Source organism: Acomys russatus, chromosome 3, assembly GCF_903995435.1.
Source record: "Acomys russatus chromosome 3, mAcoRus1.1, whole genome shotgun sequence".
In the NCBI taxonomy this organism is placed as follows: Eukaryota; Metazoa; Chordata; class Mammalia; order Rodentia; family Muridae; genus Acomys; species Acomys russatus.
The window spans coordinates 14121313-14134463 of record NC_067139.1 but is presented as its reverse complement, the minus strand read 5'-3'; the positions used below and the strand labels follow the sequence as shown (position 1 = coordinate 14134463).

The 13151-nt window shown below is 43.6% G+C and overlaps 1 protein-coding gene across 1 annotated transcript in view; it reads left to right on the top strand.

The window, feature by feature from the left end:
- Cdkal1 (CDK5 regulatory subunit associated protein 1 like 1) overlaps positions 1–13151 on the top strand; it is a 532156-nt gene that overhangs the window by 387473 nt on the left and 131532 nt on the right. Inside the window, exon 11 of the mRNA XM_051169450.1 lies at positions 9781–9843. Coding sequence (XP_051025407.1) covers positions 9781–9843 — 63 coding nt within the window. The remainder of the gene's footprint in view (positions 1–9780; positions 9844–13151) is intronic.

Genomic DNA, 13151 nt, shown 5'->3' with positions numbered 1-13151 from the left:
AGATGATATACTATGGACTGTAAACCCTCCCCTTCCCCTTGTTGCTTTTTTTTTTTTTTTTTTGATTTTTATTTTTTTGGTCATGATGTTTATCACAGCAATGGAGTCTAAACTGAGACAAGGGATGTAGATTCTTGTATTCTCAGTTACTTGTGTTTGCTGCGAAACCTGGTAGCTTATTACATATATTGTCTGGCAGCATCCTAAATGGTTATTGGTGTGTCACTTAGTCTTTATGTAAGGAGAAGCCACACTGTACCTGTTGTTTTTGTCCATCATGCTATTTTTCTTTCCCATAGAAGCTTCTGAACATTGTCATTCTTGTATCTATATAGGATTTGTCATCAGAGAAGGGAGCTTTATGTAAATGCAAACATAAATTTTACCTTGAGTAATAAATTGAGTCAAAGGAAAATTTTCTGGAATACAAATTTGTAACTGTATCTTGTTTACCATGATAGCCTTGAATTCCTGAAGCATCATTTATAGCTGTAACAGTAATAATAGTGCCATCCAGCCTGGTGATTGGCATCTGATTTAACAATCTGCTTAGGAGTCATGTGTAGGATATCCATTCTCTAGGAGACATTCTTATTAAGCTATCCAGAACATTTGGGATTCATTTTGCCAACATGTCAGCACTCACGGTGTGCTTAGCTGCTGGTTCAGTATGCACCAAGCTTGTCTTTTCCTCCCTGTGAGTTTATGAGCTCTCCTAATGTCAGCTGGCTCACGTTCGGGTGCCCTGGTATGGTGTCTGCAGAATGGTGGTTATGTACAAAATGGATTAGTGTAATCGGGGCTCAGAGAGTGGATTGTATGTGAAGGAGGCGACCATGGAAGCAGGAAAATGGGTCAGGAGGAGATCAGCAGAATGTTAGAAGAGCAACTACAAGGCAGAAGGTGCCATTGGAGAATTGAATGGATATATGCTCAGGGGATTGATCAGACTTGAAGGAGTAATAAAAGACAAAAGCATGGGGAGGCTAAGGTTACTAACTAGAAATAGGTTGGAGTGTTATGTCATAAACTGAGGTGTTAGAAGAAAGATGCCCAAATAGTTAGAGGACCCAGAAAGCTCAGCAAAGATAAACCAACATTATAGGAGCTGGGGAAAAGAATAAGTGAATTTATGAACATCTCCCATATGCAGTTTCTTTAGTAGTGTTAGGGAAGATGTGTTACATAGTGGTCAAATCATGGCTTTTTCCTCACAGAGGCATTGACACACAGTGACAGAATTTAGGAGCTCTTTGCAGAGAGGATTTCTGTTGGATGGGTAGTGACAGCATGGAAGAGATGATATTAAAATTAATTTTATTTGCCTGCGCATATGTGTGTATACCTGGTGCCCACAGCAGCAAAGAATGGATGTTGAATCCAGTCTGCTGAGATTATAGTTACAGATGGTTGTAAGCCATCCTGTGGGTGCTGAGAATCAACAGGGGTGAAGATCTCATAAATGCTGCACCATCTTTCCAGTCCTAGAAGAGACTCTTTTGAATGAATCCAATACCTGAAGATGGCACTGGGGTCCTTTCAGGCAGTAGGAATAGTATTAAGGAGATGTGAGTTAGGAGAGACAGGTACTACCTACAGAGGGAATGAACCAATTCAATCCATGTGTCTCATACAAACACAAATTTCATTTTGTGTCCTGTCCAAGACATTTGAAAATGGAAAGGCAAACTTCAAAGTATATAGACAGGCATCCATCCATTTGGCCCACACATCATGTAGTAGGAAGTGCTTTTACTTATAGAATGAAAGGGACCAGTGAGAAGACAGTGTCCCTAGGAGAGGACCTTTTCCTCTACTTTGGCTGGTCAGGACGGCAGAGTGACGACTGACAATACTAAGGGGCTGGTTAGAGCCACCGTGTTCGTGCCCATTATGAGTGCGCAGAAGCAAGCACCCAGAGCATGTTTGAATGAAGCACTGTGTAGAATCTGCTACTTGGTATACTTGGGCTTTGTCCTATTGCTGGTAATGGCTACTTGTTTGAGGAACAACTATGACAAAAATAAGTGTTTCCTTCTGTACCTGCTATGCCTTTGTTGTCAAATGACTGTTCTCCGTGGAAAATAGAGTGTGTCCATACAAAGGATGGCTGCTCCCTTCCACATCACATATCACCAACTCCCGCAGGGTTCCCTGGTTGTTGCCCATTGAGGACCTAAGTATAAATAGGCTACTCTTGTCACCTTCCCCTGTCGCTATGGTTGGTCATCACAGTGTCCTTGTTATTTAAGAGTGATAAGGCTGAAAAGGTGTTTCCTGCTGATGCCTCCCATGCTTTCAAATCAGCTGTACATTCTGCCTCTGCCTGTTGTTTGATTTGTATACTGTTGGGATCGGGTGAGCAGGCTTGGCTACTTCCTCATTCTGCCTTTAGCACTGGTCATCTTGTCCTGCAGGAAATGCTTCCACTGCCATGTCCCTTTTGCCCCAGTGGAGCAGCCATTCAGTGGTGTAGAGTGGGGTGAAATCTATATGAGACATAGCAGCCTTGTTTTATTCCTTATTGTCTCAAAACAGTAAGGCAATACTTCCTATGCCTTAGAAAAAGCAGAGGAGCTGGGATTATAGCTTAGTGGTAGAGTGAGTGTGTGTGTGTGTGTGTGTGTGTGTGTGTGTGTGTGTGTGTGTGTGTGTGTGTGTGTGTGTGTAGCCCTGATTTCACATCGGTTTTCCCATGGGTTTCTAAAACTTTGAGGTTCGGTGTTTAAATTCCACGGACTGTTTCTCCCTCCTCCTCACTGGCCTTTTGTGGAGGATTGCTATCTCAGGACCACAACTGACAATAGGAATGTGAGATTGTTGACTGTTAGCTGGTATTGCCAACGCTTTTAATAAAGCTTCTGATGTTCTCCGCACATGGCACAATAAAGGGCCAGGCTTATTAAGTTAGTTTTGCCTTTCTTTTCAGAAGCACTCACCAACTTAGATGTGTAGCATCAGCCTGCTCTGCAGCCCAAGCTCAGTGCAGCCCAGAGGGATTCATGAATAAATAGATCATATCCTAAGTAAGAGAAGAGGTTAGGAAGCAAGGCAAAGCTGCAGGTGTAGTACAGAGCTGAGGATCAGAAGTTCCTGATGATGGCAGGAACCAAAGGATGTTAGGGACCTGGCTTAGTAGCATGGAAGTCAGAAGCCACTTTAAGGAGCATCCTGGATCTCAACTTTAGCCATGCCTTGGAAAAATGGCAGGCTTGCTACAGTCCCACAAGACCAATTAAATCTGACACTGGGGAGGAGAGGAGTATCAGTTATTCTTGCCTGCAGCGAGAGGTCAATACCACTGTCATATTCCAACTGCCTGTTGGCCTTAGGAAGCTCTGAGCACGAAGGTAGACAGGATCAGTAGACACACATCTTTCCCTTACTTCATTAGCTTCATATGTGATCTCTCACCACTCCTGCTTTAAATGGCACCAATGTGCTCAGAACCCCCAAGCCCATGCCCCGACATACCCTCTTTTGAGTCCCATTGCTCTCTTGATGTCTCCAGCCACCTTAAACTCATGATACTGCACACTGAAATTCTTTGCTCTCCAACCTGCTGCTTCTTCATATCGATTCTGCACTCCATGGGAGATGCTTCTTCTTAGAGCCGAAGCCGACCTCCTCTGCCTTCCTCTCAGCTACACCCAGAGTTAGTACCAGGTGCCAGCCATCCTGCCTCTCACCCACCCTCTCACCCAGCTTTCCTTGGGCACATCATCATTTGATTACCTCATGGGAGGGTGATTTTCTTCAATCTCGCTAGGAACTTCTTTCTGAATCACAAGTTTGACCATGTGTTGCTCCATTGGAGCACATTGTGTGCTCTACTCATTTCACCTTTGCTTCAACCCAGCTAACTCCTCTGTCTGCCTGTATCCATATACCTATACTCTGCCTACTTCCTTATCATCTGAAATGACACCACTGCTCATCAACTCAGTGTTCCTACTGTGTGAAACCCTAAGCTGTTGAGCAAGTGGTACTCTGGTCCTTCAACTAAATGCTGCCATATTGCAGAGTGAATTTAATGGGCCTGGTGTTGTCCATGCCCTAGCAGCAGAGAGTTGAAGTAAGAGTTGGACCTACTTCTAGAGGACATAGGCTAGAAGCTCAGCAGACATGTGAATCCTACCCTAGCATCTGTATGTCCCTCGTAAGGTCCCCTGGCTGCCTCCTGCCTTGTCCCTGACTTAGTAGCCATTTCCTCTGAGACAGTGCTTTGCAACCTGTAGGTTGTGACCCTCTTTGGAGCCATACATTAGCTGCCCTGCATGTCGGTTGTTTGCATTACAGTTCATAACAGCAGCAAAATTACAATTATGAAGATGAAGTAGCAATGAAATACTTTCATGGCTGGGGTCATCACGACATGAGGAACTGTATTAAAAGTCACAGCATTAGGAAAGTTGAGAGCCACTGTGAACCTCAGTGTTTGTTCATATCCTTAGATTATCCTCTGTGTCTTCGTGACTGTGGAGGTTAAATGACAGCCTCACACAGTTAGTTCTTTCCTTCCACCTGTCCATGTGTTCTGGAGATCTGGGTCACCAGGCAATCCTGGAAGCACCTTTACCCACTGAGCCATTTGCCAGTCCTTAGACTTCTTGGTTGGTTGTTGTGGCCTTGTTAACCAAGGATATGGTTCTGACTTCCCTCCTGAGTGACTGCCCCTGGCCTCTAGTGGATCCCTAGCCATTACTTTGTCTTCATTCTCTTTTGACACTGTTTTCAGTCATAGCTCTCTTCGTACTCAGGCCCTCATCGGCATGTTTCCTCAATTGTCCCTATGTGGCCCAGAAGCCACTCAGAACCCAGTCGCCTAGAGGCCCCTTAGCCTGTCCCCCTATCTTCCTGTTGCGGCCTGCCAGTTTCCCACTTAACTGCTTCTTAGGTTCCCTACCAGTAATGGAGCCAGAGGAGAGGAGAGGATATGTTGGAAGGTCAGGCTTGCCCTTGCAGCTCCGTCCCGCGCTGTGTTACGGCGTCCTACCCTCCAAGCCCTTATCATTCTTGAAAATCCACGTGTAGAAGTGAAGTCCTGTGTTCTTCTTGTAGCAAGCTTATTCAAAAAGGTCACATCCAGAGAAAGGTACTGAGAGAATTTGACATAACAGTAGAAAAGAAAAGCAAGAGTGCCAGGCATCACCCAGACTCACATAAAATAGCTGCTCTGCACACAGTGAGCCTTATGTTGTGCGCTCTGTCGTACACTCTTTTTCTTTTCCCTTTTGGTTTTTCAAGACAGGGTTTCTTGGGGTAGCCTTGGCTGCTCTGCAACTAGCTCTGTAGTCCATGCTGGTCAAATGTACAGAGTGCTGGGATTAAAGGTGTGCACCACCACCACCCAACTCATTCATGCTGGGATTAAAGGTGTGCACCACCACCACCCAACTCATGCTGGGATTAAAGGTGTGCACCACCACCACCCACCTCATGCTTGTGATAGAAATTGAAATGGCTACAACACTGGCAACCTGCACTGTTCAGAATGGCTGCTCAAAAGGGGGCCTTAAGGTTTGTTTGCTTTTCTCTGAAAAGGAGGTGAGCATAAGTATAGGGAAAGGAGGACAGAGGGGTTCTGACCTTGGGGGGGGGGTGTACGGAAGCAGTCTGTGAATTGAGGGAGGAGGGAAGATGGAAATGGGCAGCTCCTCAATAAAACATAAACAGTTAATTAATTAATAAAATAAGCAATGGCGGTGAGGCTTTAGTGAAAAGGAAACAAGAATGGATGTTCTAACAAACTTGCATCCTGACTTGTTTTGAAACCCAAATGCAGCCCACAAAACAGCAGAGCTCAGCATTGCCTAGCTCTGACCATGCCTTAATGGTACCTTGGAAGATTCTGGGAGAAATGTTTGCCAGGCTACCCTGGTTACTAGTCCATTGTGTGGCATGCCCTGCATGTTTACTTTTTAAAGGCTTGGAGAATTCACAGGTGTCGGCATGGCTGAGATGTTTGTTTTAACAGGCTGAAAAGCAGGCGGTCCTTTGGACATACTCTCTGAAGCAACAGGAAAATGCCTAATCACTCCATTTGGGGCTCAGCGTTTGGTCTCAGTTAAAACTGAGAGAAAGCTCAATAGTCCCTACAGCTGGCTCTTCATGTTGCCTGTGGGAGAAACCTGCTGGAAGCGTGATGGTCATGTCTCCATCAACTGTCTGTGCAGCCCTTGGGGCCTCAGGCCAAACCTTAGTAAAGGATTTCATCTTGAAGCTTCAGTGATCTAAAGTCACAGGATGCATCCAGAAAGGCTAGGAAAACCCCAGATCTATTTCAGCATACCCCAGAAGCTGACTGGCAGTATTCTCTCCCTAACTATAGAATGTGCTGGAAGTCAAGTCATGAAAACCAGACAGCTGGTTATTGTTCTGACTTCCTCGATCATTGTCATGCATCAGGATACAGGCTCTGAGAACCCATCATCTGTCTTCAGAGAGCAGGCAGAAGGAGCTGGGCATCTTTCTGGAAAGTCTTTTGCTTGGCTTTCAGTCTGAGACTGGACAGGTGTGTATGTCTTTTTCTGCAAACGGCCAAGTGGTAAACACCTTTTGGTTTGTGGGACTCACACTCCCTGTTGTGACTATTTAGCTCTGCTTTTCTAGCATGAAAGCACTCACAAATGAGTGGGTGTGGCTACGTTTCAATAAAACTTTATTTACTTGACTGTATATGTGAGATAATCTGAGCACATGTTTTGGGTTGTGTGTGTGTGTAGGCCATAAGCAGACTCATCTTATATTTTTGATATCCTCGTCTCTCATTGGTTTGGAGCTTGCTCATTAGGCTAGGCTAGTTGGCCAGAAAACTTCAGGAATCCAATTATTTACAGCTCTCCAGAGCCAGAATTACAAGCCTTTACCATTATGCCTGGCTTTTTACCATGTTTTTTGAAATTGAACTGAGGTCCTCACGTTTTCATGGTCACTATGTTGCTGACTGAGCTATCTCTCCAGCCCTAAACAAAACTTACTTATAAGAACAGGAGTTAGTCTGAATTGCCCTGGGAACCATAACTTACCAACCCCCTTTCTGCATGCCAGAAAAGGCTGTGTTGGCTGTGTAAAGGACTTCAGAGGCAGAATACCCAGGACATCCACATAGCTCTGGTTTTTATGTTCACAGCCAGGACTCCACTGTATGTGTGTGTAATTAATTTGCTGTCAGAAATAGGATGTTATTTCCCTCCTGGGTTTTTTTTTTTTTTTTTTTTGAGGGGGTGGATTTACATAGCATTATTTAACTACCTCCTTCCTCCCCCAAATCACTTGAAGTAGCTTATGACAAAAGGTATGAATAGGGCTGCAGGGTTTGACTCAGTGGAAGAACATACATTTAACTTGCATGAAGTACTAGTGCACCCCAAAAAATAAAATAAAAATAAAGAAAAGTAAAATGAAAGAGCATCTGCCAGCTCAAGCTGGTAGGAGTCATTCATGAGGCTGTGCAGCCTTCAGGCACTTCCTAAGGTGATTATTGGTGTGTTTCCCGTCTTACCTTCACCAGCATAGTTTCCTTTGGTGGAAAAATGCCCCAATGTGTTACATCAAGTCTCCTACTGAAGGAAGTGTTAGTATTTGTCATTTTTCTTTGGACTGAAGTATAGCCAAGAACCATTGCACCAACTAAGTGGGTGGAAAGGAAGGAAAGAGAAAAGCATAAGCTGATGAAAACTCTGGTGAACAAGTGACTGTTCCAGATAGACTCCAGGGCTCGTAGGACTCAAGTTTCATTAACCGAGGGAACTGGTTCCTGTTTCCTTAAGGACACATCTTTGCTGTGCAGGCCACAAGAAGCAGGGGTTCTGTCGCTTTACTGAGATAGCTGGAAGCTCTGTTTGAGAGGGAGCAGAACAGGTAGGAACCTCAGCAGGAAAAGATGTCCTTCAGTGGGCGTCAGGATGCGCCAAGGCCGACTGATTGAGGATGCTGCCCATGACATGTTCTTCTCAAGACAGTTTTCACAACTGTGAGTGTGTCTAAAGGACTTTCATCTGTGACCCTAATTATGGTCAGATCCTGGCAGTCAGGAGGTGTGTAGTGGATGTGCCCATGAAGACTCTGACGTTCATGCCTCTCTAGCCTCATGAGTAACTGGCACGGATTCACTCAAACAGAAGCAGCTGCTTGTTAGTTGGATATTAGGGACAATTTGGGTCGCTTTCACGACAGAATTGTAAGATGTCATAGAGGCTGATTCCATGATGGACAAGAGAAATATAATGAATTCTTCAATAAGCAGAGAAAGTATTCCTTGTCTATTCTAAAAAACACTTAATTCGTTTTGTAAGTTTAGGAAAGTCTAACCTAAATGGAGGAGAAATGCCCTTCTCAAGCTGTAATCTCTCCTTCACCCCTGGTGCAAGGGCAAATTGGAAGGAATCGTATGAGGTGGGATGCAATTTGAACACACCAAGTCAGAGGCATACATATAATTTGATCCTGAACCTAGTGTGCACAATTTATTTCTGAAAACAATACAAGGCTTCAGGCTTATAGAAATGTTTGTGCAAAGATTGTCATTGTCTAGTGAAGTACACCTTCAGCCCCAGCCCTCACAGGAGAAGAGCAAGTGCCAGGCTAGCCTTGGGTATGTACTGATGCCCGGCCTCAACAAGTAAGCAAACCAGAAAATGATTTGCAGAAAACATTTGGATTTCTAAAGCTTTGGGGTTTGAGGGTGCCTAATGAGTGAATATCCAGCACAGCGTGGAAATTTGACAAGGACAAAGTGTGAAGTAGAAAGCAAGTGTCACAAGACTCTAGACCAGCCTCCTACCTTTGACAGTGATAACCTTATCAGTGTATGTGTGTTACATGTGCACACACTTGTGCACAAAATTGATACGGAAATGTATAAGCATACAGTAGCTAGCAAACACGCTTCTTTTCACGTTGACTGTGACAGCAGAACCCCATGTTTATCCTCATCACGGCCTGGGGAGCAAGCTTGAGAGTTCCTGCATAGACTCTGGGTTTAGGCTGAGAAGAGCACCTCATTAGAAATGAAGGGCCTTGTCTCTTCATAGTTGCCTAGGAGGCTTATGATAGTTACATGCTTCTCTGCCTCAAGTATGTAATTGATTCATGAAGCCATTATTTGTTGAGTGCATACTGTGTATAGGACACATCATGCTGGGCCCCAGGCTGTAGAACAGTTTCATAATGAAGGTGCCCCCAACCCCAGCTGCAGGCTCAAGCACACAGACTCAAGATGTTTCAGGCAGCCTGGTGTAGCAGTGTCACTCAAGTAGATGCTAGTGCTTGCAGCGCAGTTGGTAGTATTAAAACAGAGTAGAAAAGACCCCAAATGTGTACTGAGGTTTTTCTCCTCACTTTAGTTTCTAGTTGTATACTTGGAAATAGTTTGAGACAATAATTAACTTTAATTACAAAATCTAATAGGACAGCAGTTGTCAACCTGCGGGTCGTGACTCCTTTGACAAAACTCTGTCTCCAAAAATGTTTATGTTAAGCTTCATAACAGTAGCAAAATTATAGTTATAAAGTAGCAACAACATATTTTTATGGATGGGGTCGCTACAAATGAAGAACTATATTAAAGGATCACTCTAGAAAGGTTGAGAACCACTGTTCTAGGAAGAGGTAGCCTGCCTGCTACATGACAGTTGACCTATATAACTATCAGTTGACCGGTGTCCACTTACACCAAAAAATTGTCTATCTATAGGTAGATAGAAAAATACACATATACACATACATGTATTTTTTTGCTACCTGTCAACTCAAATATTTATGGTTTTTCTTCCACAGAAAAAGCAAAGGACAAAAGATCTTTCTCGAGTGTTTCATTCCTACAATCCATATGATCACAAGGTAAGAGAAGCATGTGACTGTGTGTTTGTGATGAGGGTGTCTGATGTCATCCCTGCTCTGACCCTGCAGGGGAGTGCCTCGCTGTGACGCCTCCCAGACCTAGATTTTCCTAAGCGGATAGCACAGGTTTCATAGTATGTATGAGGTGAGTTTGAAATCATTACCAGTTACATTTATGTTCCTACTTTAAAATGTCTTGTAAATAAAACTGAAATGTCTGTTTCTGAACTGAACTGCCTGCATGTTTTTCAAGTTACAGTAAGTCACGGGGGCTAGAGCTGTGGATGCTCTTAGCAGCGTGCACGCAGCCCCGGGCTCACCCCCAGCTCTGCCCCAAGCCAAACAAAGTCCAGCTACACATCATCAGTGAAGGGGCAGGTTGTGCAGTTTCTGTGTTTTCTGGAGAAGGAGGAAATGCTATAGTGAGTGAAGCATTTCCCCACATACTTTAAGAAGTACAAAACTCACAGGAGTTGGAGCAATGTCTCTAGATTAAGAGTATTGGTTGCTCTTCTAGAAAACTCTGGTCCAGTTTCCCTGTGCTCACATAGCAGCTCAGAAACATCTATATCTCCTATCCCAGGATGTCTGGAGCCCTCGTCTCACCTCCACAGGTACTGCACACATGCAGACAAAATGTTCATACACCTAAAATAACACACACACACACACACACACACACACACACACACACACACACACACACACATATATATATTTCAAAAAATCATATGCTTGGTGGTAGTATTAGAACTCCTAATACTTTATATCTGCCTGGTAAAACACCTCAAAGGCTTTCTGAGGTTTGTATGAAATCTCTATGCCATGACATGTCCCAATAAACTTGTTACTTTGTGGTGATTTCAGAAGCAAACAAACAAACAAACAAACAAAATATCACACTGTTGAAATGCTACTATAAATTTGAGTCTTTACCTATGAACTTGTAGGCAGACATGGTAGAAAGTTTTCAATCAGCCAAAATAACTAACATAAGAATTCCATTCCTTCTACTGAGGGACACTTAGGCTATTTCCATGTTCTGGCTATTATGTATAAAGCAGCTATGAACATGGTTGAGCATATGTCCCTGTTGTGTGGTAGGGCATTTTCTGGGTATATTCCAAGGAGTGGGATAGCTGAGTCTTGAGGAAGCCCTATTCCCATTTTTCTGAGAAAGCGCCAGATAGCTTTCCAAAGTGGTTGTACTAGTTTGCATTCCCACCAGCAATGAAGGAGTGTTCCTCTCTCTCCACATCCTCGCCAACATGTGGTGTCATTTGAGTTTTTGATCTTAGCCATTCTGATGGGTGTAAGATGGAATCTCAGTGTCGTTTTGATTTGCATTTCTCTGATGACTAAGGAGGTCGAGCATTTCTTTAAGTGTTTCTCAGCTATTTGATATTCCTCTGTTGAGAATTGTCTGTTAAGTTCCAAGCCCCATTTCACAATTGGGTTGTTTGGTTTTGTGAAACTGTGGTACATTTACACTATCGAATACTACTCAGCTATTAAAAACAAGGAATTCCCGAAATTTGTGGACAAATGGATTGATCTAGAAATTATCATAATGAGTGAGTTCACCCAGAAGCAAAAAGAGACAAATGGTATATACTCACTTATATCAAAACACTAGTCCAAGGGATACGTACCATGAAAAACTTTACTTTCCAAGAAAGTGGGTCAGGGGAGAGGACATCCTATTGAGACTTTAGGCGAGAGTAGCATGGAAGAATAGGGAAATAGTAGGACCCACAGGGTCCTGGAAACCTACAAGAAGAACTTTATGACAGGCAGATCTGGGTCCTGGGGTCCTCCTCAAACTAAGGCACCAGCCAAGGAGAATATAGGCATTAAACTTCGAACCCCTACCAAGACCTAGCCGATGAACATGATGTTCTCCACCGTTGAGTGGAGAGTGAGATCTGACTCTCACATGAACCCTGGTGCCCCTTCTCTGACCATGTCCCCTGGATGGGGAGGCCTGGCGGCACTCAGAGGAAGGATAGCAAGTTACCAAGAAGAGACTCGATATTCTAAGAGCATATATAGGGGGAGGAGTTCTCCCTCAATCACAGACATAGGGGAGGGGAGAAGGGGAGAAGTGGGAGGGAGGGAAGAATGGGAGGAAACAGGGGAAGCGCTAACAATCAAGATGTAATATGAATAAATTAATAAAAATGTAAAAAAATATAGCACACACACACACAAAGAATTGCATTCCTCAGTTGAGAATAGAGCGATGTCTAGACTCAAAAGACAGAACGAATGTGCCAGCAGTTGATATAACATCAGAGAACTTAGAGTTTCTAGTATGTAGCAAAGAACTAATTGACTTTAGCACCAGAGCATTTTAACACAAGTGTTTATGCTTTGTGGAGATGTGTGATACTAAAAACTATCGTTTCATGGTAGTGCTTTCCAAGCTTAGTCTGTAGAAAGGAGGGATTCAGTCAGAAGAGACTGGGGCCAGTAACATCTGGAAGTGCAGTGGGAAGGGGACATAGTAGTCATGTGACAGCCCTGGCCCAAGACATGCTGAACTGCTAACTGCTGTGGTTGCCTCCCTTGCTTGAGACCATTTAATTAGCACAAGTGTACTAATGACCATTTAACAACAATTTTTAAAAAGCTTTGACAAAAGAACGGTTTTGCTTGAGTTGTCTGAATTTTTCCCTATTTCCATCATTTTAAAAATTCACAGAGGAGAGAAATTCCTTTATTCTTTTTATTAGAATGCTTAATGGAGCCTAGCCATCTTAGCTTCCTCTTCATATCCTTTGTGGCATTGTATCAAAGTCACCTCAGACGATTTTGGCTTCATCTTGTGAGGACTTCATTCCCCTACAAATTAGTCATTGGCAGTGAAGGATTGAATAGAAATGCTAGATGGAATTCCTTTTGATCTCTGCTCTCAGATTGGTAGTAAATTATTACAAGGAGCTAGCCTGCTTGATGAGTGATTTTGAGCCTATAAAAGTTGGTCTGTTGGCATTGTCTTGTATTCTGTATGTTTACAGAGAAGAGGAGGGGGTTGTAGGCAGCTCCAGGGCCCATTAGTAGCTCCTCTCACTTTTCTAAGCTCCATGCGGGCCAATCTTGACCAAGTTACTTTGACTTCATCATTGATTGGAGTGCTCACAAAGCCTAGACCCATAGGAAGACACGAGCATGTACTACCTTCTCAGTTCTTAGAGGATGCTTCTCCCCCTGCTGTGGATAGATGAATAGAATTGTGCTTCACACTGCTTTGCCATTTTACTTATCCAGTTACAGTCAGGCAAGTCAGTTTTCTAGGTGGACAGCTC